At 35.7% G+C, this 12,220-nt stretch overlaps 1 protein-coding gene across 2 annotated transcripts in view; it reads right to left on the reverse strand.

The window, feature by feature from the left end:
• The window catches only part of LOC145690895 (uncharacterized), a 36,863-nt gene that overhangs the window by 7,449 nt on the left and 17,194 nt on the right, over positions 1-12,220 (reverse strand). Inside the window, exon 2 of one of the 2 annotated variants that reach the window (XM_081766306.1) lies at positions 3,726-8,237. The exons of the other annotated variant lie outside the window; for it this stretch is intronic. Within the exon in view, the coding sequence (XP_081622432.1) occupies positions 8,165-8,237 (73 nt within the window). The 3' untranslated portion in view covers positions 3,726-8,164. Of the gene's footprint in view, positions 1-3,725; positions 8,238-12,220 lie in introns of those variants that run through there. 2 annotated transcript variants of the gene reach the window in all.

Raw genomic sequence — 12,220 nt, forward strand, 5'->3', positions numbered from 1 at the left:
GATTTCTCCGCTTCTCGTTTATCTTCAAAGGATGCGTAAAAGACTGTCCATCGTCAATTATCATATGGGATAAAATAACGGAACTGAAGCAATATCCAAAACTATGAGATCAGTATAAGAATGAAAATGGTCATAATGATGATCAAAAATTATACTACTTGTATACTCCAGCTAGCTTCCGCTCGTGAAAGCTCTCAATTTCAAGCAACCTGTCTCCTGTTAATGTGTCAGCACCACCGTGCGCCAACACGAGTGCAATAAACACAGCCTAGACTTGGCAACTAGGCCTCACTACATGTAAACCAGCTTGGAAAGTTTGCGAATGCACTACTTTTTCCGGCCAGTCAAAATGGCTAGTAACTTATGAGAAGGTTACCCCCTCTGTAACGTGAATTGCTGTAAAGGAATTTACGTGCAAAGTGTAAGTGGTTGTCTGTGTTCTATCGAAATTTTACAATTATACGGTATAACATCTAACAAAGAATCAAAAAGAAAAACAAAAAATTGGGCGTAAGGAACTTTGATTTTTAGCATTATGAAGGAAGTAAACAGATATAGCACACAACTTAATATAAACAGATTGATTCAATATAAATACAGTACAAATAGAGAAAATGAAAAATTTGTAAAGTGATAGCGAGGATGGAGAATGAGGGGAGGTGGGAAGCACCAGATAACTCATGGGTATTTTAATGAGACAAATGAATATGTCTTCTGCGAAGGGTCATCTTTATGTGATTATGGGAAGCAGGGAAGCCAAACTGAGTAGAAAGTGATTACTGTGCAGGATATGATGGATGAAAGAGTGGAAGATGCTAATGAATAAAATAATCAGATATTATCTTCAGACCCAGATTAGCCCCAATTCGTGACTTTTTTTTTTTAATTATTTGTGAAGAACTGCAATAACAGTTATCTTAATTGGTATGTTAGCAATTTTGGATGAGGCACTTGTCTGTTTCCGGGGAAGATGTAGATTTCGTATGTATATGCCCAAAAGACCTGATAATATATGGGAATAGAATTTTTAGTTTTGTTGGGGAACATTATACTACACAACATGGAAGTGTATGTGGGGACACAACCAGAAGGTCCGTTCCAGATAGATAACAAACCTGAGGAAGTAGTCAAGAGATTGTGTTAACCGATTTATGGTTCATCTCGCAACATAACCTTTGACAATAATCGATTTACAAGTTGCAGTTTGGTTAAATCAATGGAATGGGACAATAAATTAACAAATATAGGGACAAATCGTAAAAACAAGGAAGAGTTGTCCCCCGCATTTGTGAATGCCAAAAAGAGAAAAGAATACAGGAGTGTGTTTGGTTTTCATTAGAACTGCACCATTGTCTCCTACGTACCTAAGAAAAATCGGTGTGTAGTGCTGATTTCAAGTATGCATAATTACAACAAATTAGATGAGAGTACCGGAGATAAGAGGAAGTCAAAGATCGTCACACTTTGCAATGAAACTAAAGTTGGGGTGGACACAGTAGACCCGATACGTACTGAATATGACGAAGACTGAAACACTAGATGATGCCCAATGGCGTTTTTTTATCACTTCTTAAATGTAGAAGCGATGAATGGTAATGTTGTATACTCAGCGAAAAGAGCGAATAAATTCTAGGGGCGAAAATACGTAAAGGAACTGGGAAAAGTGTGATTGAAAGAGACAGCACTGAATAAATGAAATCCCACAGAGCTTCGAAAATCGGAGGCAAGGTTTTCTGGATTGATTCTAGAAGAAGATTCTCCTGTACCTCTTCAACTAGGAAAACGAGGACAATGTTACATGTGTAAACACAGTAAGATCAGATAATTTTGCCAGAGGTGCTGTAAGTAAATTAACCTAAGTCACAAAAAAAAAAAAAAAAAATGTGTGGAGACTGCTGCAGAATTGAAACGTAAATTTCCCTATGTGTAATACACCGCTATTAGGAGAATTACTGGTTTACTTCTTTCTAGTTAAAAATATTTTATTTTGACTGCCGGTATTTAGGCAAAAAAATAGTCACATAGTTATCGAGCTTATTATAACAAGGAAAATATTGCTTTAATGAAATAAATGTTTAGTTTCACTTAAATTGTGTCCACCGTCTAGTGTTTGTATTTAATATTGTGAATATAATAAAAATTTAAATCCTAGTTCACATCTTATCAGGCAAAACTGTTATTGGGTCCAGGAGGCAAAATGTTACCATTCATGAACTTTTTTTCACATTACCACTATAGGGTTAAGAACGGTTAATCTCACGCGGGCAAAGTGTACTGACAGAGTGTAAACATTAGGGGTAAGGGGTATGCTGATAGCGATTTGGTGTGGGGTCTAATGTGAGACACACAATACTGCATGAATAACGGATGCTGAGTTTTGAAGAGTTTGTTGATATAGGTGAAATTTAGTTTTTCGATATATAACTGTAATATGGGGAAAGTTATGTGTTGGTATGGCTCCAGAGTGGCACTAGGTAATCGGACAAGGAAACCTATGTGGAAAACTTATGGTTAGAGGATCAAAAGTTTTTGATAGATTTTGGATGATGCGGCTCCACACCGTAGATCTGTATGTTAAGTTTGGCACTAAGAAAACTTTCAAAGTACTTAGGATCGTCTATGAATAAAGTTCAAAAAGATGGCATCAAACTGTAGAAAAGTTAAAGTTCGTGCTCCTGTTTCGGGAAAAATATTTGTGGTTTCTCTGTGCTTTATCATTTCCATTGTGAACCCAGTAGTAAGCTTACGGCTAGGGTCTGCGTTTGACAGTATCTTTAGCTGGAAATGCAGTGAAATACCGTTATCTCTTATTGCTACATAACACTTAATTAATATAATTTACAATGTTCAACACAGATAACAAGAAAAGAATGAGAGTGATTGGACAACGTGATCCCACGCTAGAGAAGTCCTCCATATTGTCTGTTTAATGTGCTGATGTACAAAAGAATGCAGATCAAAAGTGCAGGAAACAGAAAACCACATTTAAGGTATACTACCAAAATACACAAAACATTAAAAACAATTTTACGGACTCTGCTATGAATATGAGTTTGTTGCCGGAATATGGGTGTTTAGTGGTGAGTGAAACGTGATTGAAAGAATCGGTAATGAACAGTTGAATGCCGTTTCTCAACCAATTGTCTACATAGATAAACGACCGCAAGATAATAGGGACGGAGTGTTCGTAGTATTAAAATAAATGGGACAGCAGAACACAGAATCATCTCGTACGTGAGTGTGAAATTATTTGAGCTAAGGTATGTAAAAAACACAAATTTCGTCAGGTGTTTCTGCAGACTATATAGAAACAGTCCTCAAAATTTACTTGAAACATGCAACGAATCACTTCCAGTTGCCATTAGAAGGTGACAAAGTTGCTCATTTTTGTGACTATAACTTAGGCTTAGATATGGATCGACAGTAAACATGGGATAACATCAGACCCTTTGTCGACAATTCTATTCAAGGACTCGATTTGGGATAGTACAATATTCATAACGCGCGTAAAAGTAACAGCTTAGGTTTTGTCATCTCTATCTTTCCAACAGAATGTGTCATCTCATATAAAGTGTTGCTTCTCCCAGACCGCGAGTTCCCCGTTCCATATGTTCCTCCCAAACCCAGAAGCCAGCAATCCAACTCAAAAAGAAAGTTTGTGCCTGACAGAAGGAAGGCCCCTTTGGGTGAAATTTGTAAAAAAAACTACAGGTTTTACAGTGGACACTTTTACTAGATGGAACAATAGACGAGACAGTGGGTTATTTCTCCGATGTTTTTAATGCAACAATAATACATATTTTGTACGGTTCAAAAGAGTAAAAACAATGAAATTTCCAACAAGGCATGGCGAACAGAGTTGCCACACATTCCGAAATAAGATAAAGCTTTAAGAATTGTGGCGTGCCATTTCCAAATGAACACATATTCTTAAAACATTTTCTGATATAGGAAAAAAGCTATTGAGATGCAGCGAATACCTAAACTATATATTTAAAAAAAAAAAAAAAAATCAGACACCAGCATCAACAACACTAAACGATTTTGGTCTTAGGTCTAAAATTTCTAGCATACATCTAGTAAGGTACAAAGATGCATGAGGTGCAGAAGTTGAGGGAAAAACAGAAAATTTTAATGAGTTATTTTGTAATAAATTCTAAACTACATAATCAACGTACTTCGCTGTTCAATCCGTTTGCTTGTCCATTTTATCTCATTTGTCTATCACTTCTGCGCTTTTATTTTCTCTCCGGCCTGAGAGCCTCTGGCCAGGACAACATAAGCAAAACCTTTCTGCGTTCGACGTCATCTATTATTACTTTTCCGCTTTCGCTCATTTTTCATAGATCCGTCAGGGAAACCTGTTTTCCCTGTTCTTGGAAAACAGCCCGATTCTCTCCCATTTATAAATATGGATTAGAAAGTTATGTCTCATCCTGAAGCAATATCTCGCTACCCTGAAACATATGAATCCTCTACGAGAAAATTATCGAAAACATTACTTCCGGTTCAGTACAATGCCACAGATTGTATTGGAGGGTGGATGGCCCATCTGCCATCAGAGGAAGCCAAAACGTGATTTTTTTTTTTTTTTTTTTTTTGGGTTCACATTTACATGCAATGTAAGTAAATCTTTCATTACGTTTCAGTCGCTGTTTCATTTTTAGCATCCCTAACATCAAAAATAATACAAGAAGACCACATCTGTATCAGTTAGCATTAGAACTAATAAATGAAAACCTGAAAGCTCGTTCTGAAATCTCAACTTTGAAAAAAAAATTTACTCCTGTTCTTGGCACAATACAGAAAGCAAAATACCGATGATGAACCAGTCTAACATATCCGAAGAGATACCTGCTACATCTCCTGGTCAAGACAAAACACAACTCGCCTTGAATGTAATGATTGTGGAAAAATAATGTTCAGAAGGCAGTCAACAATTACTACTACTTGCAATACATGCCAGCAATCTCAGAAAGAGGACAGTGACATGGAGGTTGATTTATTTTGAACTCGCCTGGCATCTACATATTGTGGAAAAACATGTGCAAAAAGCACTCAATGATTACTGCTCCCTGCAATAAATATCAACATTATAACAGCTAGCTCAGTGACATGGATGTTGATTAGGTTAGATTCTGTTCTTTTGTGTTTTGTTCAGTGTGTTCACTCGTACAGTGTTGTAATTTAATTTAAAGCAAAAGTATACTTTTGGTCAACAATGATTTGTTTTAATTTACTAAACCTAAATGCTCCAAAACATACACTTTGCATCATGCACAATGCTGAAATATGTGATTAATCGATGGCGGCTGAATTGACGTCGTCGCGAGTGGAAACGTGAATTGGCAGTAAGTGAGCGGATGAAGGTTAAAGAACATGATATTTAACGAATTTTATCGCAAACCTTTTACAACTAAGATGCTTCGCATTTGTATACTTATCACGTGTGTAACTTGACTCTACCATTTTATATACAAACTTTATTTTTCAGTAAATCGTTTCACATATCTTCCTATATTTTATCACTAACAAAATATGGACTTCATTTAAACGCTTTTCACAATTATGCACAGCCATCTTTTACCTGTATGAAATAGCATGTTTCCCCAAAACTGAACTTCGACTATAGCAATCTTCATAGTCCTGACACGAGCAGTTCCTCCCCATGTGTATTAATATATTTGTTGCAAAATATAAACTTATTCAGTCATTTGTACACACTTAGAACGCTTCAGTTTTTAATGTTTTCTCCTGCGTGTTTTAACATGCATTGCAAAATGTGAGCTCCATATAAATCTTCTTTTCAACTGTGTGTATTCATGTGTGAGAGATTTTCTATTGTGTATCAAAATGTCCTGCCAAACTTAAAAATACACAAAATACTTTTCTAAACTCGTCGTATGTGTGGCTTAATAAACTGCCTAAACTTGTCTGATCAGTTTATCCCATGTGGAAGAGAGAACGACTTGATTTTTTGGTACCTTCTTTTCTTCAATTTGCCATAGTTTCCGTCAATCAGCATGAAAATATATCTTGGGAAATATAAACATATGCGGTAAAAACGGGTTTTCGCAACCAGGTATCAACCAGCAAGATGCAGCCGAATCGCAGATGATCCAGAAGGCCCTAGTGTTGGAATAGACATGGAACATGTTTGTTCCGCTCGATCTACACTTGTAGCTGATGCGGAAGGTGCACCCTGATTATCGATGTCGCTTAACGGTAACAAGTTTATCTCCATTACATATATGTAGACTCAAGAAGAGGTATATTTGGAGTCATTATTTTCAGATAAACATTTACTTGAGGAATCGTCATTCGAATCTTCCTCGGCGTCAGCCATTTTTCACTATGCTACAATCCCTGTGACGGCAAGGCAGAAGTGCAGCTCGTAGAGTAGATGCGGCACCAATTTCCAGTAATATCTGCGAAATTACGAACTTAAAACATGTCTTCCAAAACACATTCCGTCACAAAGTGGAGATTTGTTATTTGAAGGACTTAATGTTTCCTTTAATATTATTGTAAACCCATTTCGTAGAATATTTGTCGTGAACTTATCATTTTTTTCAGAACTTAACATCTTGTGAGTGCGTCAAATCTTTCTATATTCTATGTATAGTTACATGTTTTGCCAAACCTGATACCAAACTATATCTTATTCAACACCATTTGCATGTTTGGTTATTGAAATGCTTTAATATTGCCATTTGCCGAATGCGAACTCCCTGTAAATATTTTTCTACACTCTCGTTACGTGTGGTTATGGTCCTGTGTGAATTAACATGATTTACTATGTGTGAACCTTGACTAAATGCAATCTACGCTCTTTGCATCTCTTTGGTTTTTTACTTTGTTATTAAAATGTCTTCTAAGATTGAGCGTAGACTCTATATTTTTCCACATTTTTCGCTTATGACGTTTTCTTCCTGTGCGTCCGAACGTATGAACGTTGAGTAAATTCCATTCTAGTGTGATATTTTTCTCCTGTGTGGATTGACATGTGTGTAGCGAAATGTAAACGTTGATTAAATGCCTTGCCACACTCTTGGCAAGTGTGCTTTTTTTCACCTGTGTGGATTAACATGTGCCTAACCAAATGTGAGCGTCGATGAATTGACTAACCGCACTCTTGGCATGTGTGATACTTTTCTCCTGTGTGGATTAACATGTGTCTACTCAAATCTGAACGTCGATTAAATGATTTTCCGCACACTTGGCAAGTGTGATTTTTCTCTCCTGTGTGGATTAACATGTGCGTAACCAAATGTGAACGTCGATTAAATGACCTACTGCACTCTTGGCACGTGTGATGCTTTTTTTTCTCCTGTGTGGATTAACATGTGTGTAGTCAAACCTGAACGTTGTTTAAATGATTTTCCGCACACTTGGCAAGTGTGATTTTTTCTCCTGTGTGGATTAACATGTGTGTAGTCAAATCTGAACGTCGATGAAATGATTTTCCGCACACTTGGCAACTGTGGTGCTTTTCTCCTGTGTGGATTAACATGTTTAACCAAACTTGAACGATATTTAAATCCCCTACCACACTCTTGACATGTCTAATGTTTTTCTCCTGAGTGTTTTAACAAGTGTGTAGCCAAGCTTGAACGTTGATTAAATGCCTTACCACACTCATGGCATGTGTGAGTTTTTTTCCAGTGTGGATTAACATATGTGTAGCCAAATTTGAACGTTGATTAAATGCCCCACCACACTCTCGGCATGTGTGATGCTTTTCTCCTGTGTGGATTAACATGTGTCTAGCCAAATCCGAACGTCGATTAAGTGATATGCTGCACACTTGGCAAGTGTGATGCTTTTCTCCTGTGTGGATAAACATGTGTGTAGCCAAATTTGAACGTTGATTAAATGCTTTACCACACTCTTGGCAAGTGTGATGTTTTTCTCCTGTATGGATTAACATGTGCCTAGCCAAACTTGAATATACACGAAATTTCTTTTCACATACTCCGCAGATGTGGGATTTCTCACTTGTATGCAGTAACTTACCGCTTGACATATTTGAGCTTTGACTAAAGCGTTCATCAGTGTCTTGGTACATATGACGCTTTCCACTTTCCTGCGTCAGCAAATGTCTTGACAAACGCGATCGATGAAATCCTTTGCCAAACTGCATCGAAGTATGAGATTCCTGATCTCAATGAGAAATAGCTCTCTTTAATATAATAAACGTATTCTCTTCACCATGGGAAGCATATACGTTATGGGGCCTGTAACATATTCAACAAACAACGAAATGTGATTGGAGATAATGCTTAAGTAGCAACAAAAAATTGTCATCATTGGCTATATTTAATGATAAAATTACGCTTAATTTGTTTTATTACATGAAATATTTTAGAAATATAAACTCGAGTACCATTGAGAAGTCTCCATATCTTTCTACTTTCAAAATAAGAGCCTGTAGCTTTTTCAATATATCAAATTGAACAATCATTTGTATCGTGGCGGTCATAAGTCATTGACCATGTAATGGTGACTGCATTGAAACAAATGGAGAGTATGAGAAGTAAATCTGTCATATCTGAAGCTTCGTGTGGAGAAAAAACAAATTTGCGAACCAAAGGTTTAAGAACAACTTATTAATATAAACTCTACCGAAGATTATTCACTTATATCATCATAAGTAGAACACGAAAGTCGATTTGAAAAAAGGAAAAAGTAACATACAACTTTCCGAGCTGACGAGAGAAACTTAACGTAACCAGACTAAAGATGAATCGTTACAGCGTAGTGATCGTGGTTCAGTGGTCTAGACGCTTGACCAGTAAACTGGAGATTCTTCCACCGAATACACGTCGTGCAACTTTTTTTCTCTACTTTAGGAATTTTGATTGCGATTGATTGGTAGACAGACTTTTGTTACATTCAAGTATTTGAATACTCGTTTGATTCAATACTTGAACTATCAAATTTTCAGGAATAATACTAGCAATAATAATAATTATCTCCTGAAATATTTAAAAAACAAAAACTTATTATCGCACAAGTCATACCATTACAAGCAGAAACGTGATATTTGAAAAAATATTTCGGTTTTCTGTAATGTTGCCCATGAAAAGACGAATTTCTCATCTCCACTCTAAAACAAACCGAACAAAATTGGGATGAGGCTTAACATTTTAATTCGAGATGGGACAAGGGACAAGGTTAACTCAATATCGTCACGCTTTAGAGATGAGAAACGAGACGAGACGAAAAGTATCGTAAACATTGCTTGTCTCATCCCGATTCTCGAAAGGGTATATGCCACTCTTTAGGTAACATTGCTCCGTAGACTGAATTTTATATATTATTTTCTTACTTTGTCTTATGGTGTATATATATATATATTAGCAAAGCTTATATATAATTACATCTGCAAACTCCACAAGTTAGTTTATTATAACCCTTAGTGTTCAATAATATTCATTTGATTTATTACAGTTATTTTACTGAAATCGTGCAATACAATATTTTCTACAGGAAACTTTAGCGGAAAGCTTTCGATTAAATTTGAGTAGCTGCAGAAATGTCTCAGGAAGGTACGGAATCCCTTTTCCGAAACCCCTACGTTTAAATAAGTTTTGCCAAATTTCAGGGCAACTTTAAAACTTTTAATACCATTATTATTATTATTATTATTATTATTATTATTATTATTATTATTATTATTACCATTATTACTGAAATGTTGTAAATTTAATGGTTCAACCTGTTTCACCCAACTCCCGTTTCGTGAGTATTGTGCTAAACAAACACCGTGTGTATAGGTTTTCTCCGTGTTCCGCTTTCTTCCACTTTCTTTTTCGAATATTTCTTTCATTCTCATCATCGACTTCTTCTGTAGCTTATCCGGCATAATCATTACTTAAAATAAATTTTCTTACGGCTCTTGTGAATTCAGAATCCCTACTTTCTACACGAAATTTGTCTCGAAACTTTTCGTTATCACATTTGGCTAGTTGTAGTTACGTATGGAGAGGGTATGTCCTGATGGTCCTAGCACTTCTCCCAATCCCGAGTATTTTGTAACTTTTAGCTGACGCTACCGGCGATTATACAAGCTTTAATAATATGTGTCCTTGTATGGAATTTCTTATCTATATTATTATTATTATTATTATTATTATTATTATTATTATTATTATTACTGAATATTTGATACCTCAACATTACGTCCTACTGCAATGCAAATAAGCATACTCAAATTACGAAAATGAAAAATTCGTTTATCACCCTATAAGGAGGTATTGAGTTATAAGAGATACTTCAAGAGAGTTTATAAGAGAGGAAAAATGTGTCAGCTACTTGACAATATGAAATTCGAAACTTCGGATGCCTTAAAAGAAGCTAAGTAGGATTTGTCTTCATCACGATACTCTTTCTAAGTAACACCCTTTATTTGGGTAAAACACGTTGGATTATGGATGCGTTATATTGAAATATCATCAAAATATACAACTGAAATAGTTACTATTTATAAATTTTCTTGAACAAATATAAGGAACGTGTTGAAAATGGAGAAGGAAAACATTATTATTGCTTCTAATATGAGAAGAAGAACAGTTAGTAACAATTCAGACAATTTTATGACTCATAGCTCTGAAGAATGACCCATTTTTATTCACGAATTGTTTCTAAAACAAGCGAAGTTGCCAGACAGTAGGAATCGAGGGACGTCATGTAATTAGTTTTCCCTGGAAAAAAGACGTTTCAACTCTAACTTGTAAGAACAAGAGAAATTGAAAATTTTTCATTTTATTATAAATCAGAAATATTAACGTTCTAAATTATATTTTTTTCTGAATATCCTCGGAGAGAATCGAATTGCGGACCCCTAACACACACAGCAAATGTTCAAGCCACTACCCTAAGAACGCTCTTTTAATTAAGAGTTGCGAATTCAACATTAAATTTTAAAAAGACCCAAAGTGTCTCCGTAACTTATCTCTATTATATTCGGTTATTCTTGTTTTACAGGTGTTTCCAATAACCTTGAACAACAGGGACACGAACACAGATACATCGAAAACATTTAATATTTAAACGTGTTTCTAATCGGGAATCGAAAGTGAGATCCCACATAATAAACAATCTGATATGTGGCGTGCCTGGTTCGTTCCCAAGGCAAGTAAGGTTGAGACGGACATCGTGGTTGTGGGTTATCTCGGGATACTCCGACTTTGTCATTCCAAGAATTCGCCCATCATAATTCACTTGCTTTAATCATAGTCTTCCTTATCCCAACAGGCATAATCGTTGGACATTAAAGGATTTAATTTTCAAGCTGTTAACTCAAACCAATCCGAATCGAAAAAGTTGAATTTTCTATTGGTCATTAATGTTTTCTCACGAAAATTATGTAGAAAAAGTCACGGGAATCCTAATTCCATTCAGAAATGAAACTGCACACTAGTAATACCTAAACCTAAAATGTAACCATTACATATCCTTTGGAACTTTTCCAAAATCTGTACCGATATTCCGGAAAGTGCCACTGTTGGAGTTGTTCGTTGAATCGGCGGTCAGTCGGTCATGGGACAAATGCATATGACCCTCTGCGATCCTCCACCACCACCATGACACACTACGACCCACCACTCACCATGAACCACTGCGATCATGACCCAGAAGTATAATTCTTCTGCACAGGAAACTACAGATATGAAAGATTTAATTCCCATAAGCTGCATTTGTTTCAAAGCAGTCGCCATTACCTGGTCAAAGACTTAAGTCCGTCACGATATATACGATATCAGAGTTAACCTGGTACATACCAAAATACTTATTTTGTGCTATATGGAATAAACATTTCATTATTATAAGTGAAAATAGAGACGGGTGTCACTAACTTTATATATATATCATTACTTTTTGTGTCAGAGAATTTAAAAATCGGAAGAAATTCTTTCAATTGCAGCTACAAGAAACTGTGACTATGATTACAAAGAAACAAAGGAACGATATAATAACTTTTAACTTTTAAAGATACGTGATTCCCTTATGAATAACAATTTCAAATTGCGATTTTATATAGTCTGATACCTTGAGATAGTAAAATTTTGCGTATATTGATATGTAGCTACGTAGTTACATCTGATACATTCTTATTAAATACTTTTGACAAGCATAATGTTTTCAATTTCTTGTAATTTTAAACTACTTATTTGAAATACATGATATAACGATTCCAGAATTCCACGATAAGGTA

Source organism: Thermobia domestica, chromosome 7 (assembly GCF_964235325.1).
Source record: "Thermobia domestica chromosome 7, izTheDome1.hap1.1, whole genome shotgun sequence".
NCBI classification, from domain to species: Eukaryota; Metazoa; Arthropoda; class Insecta; order Zygentoma; family Lepismatidae; genus Thermobia; species Thermobia domestica.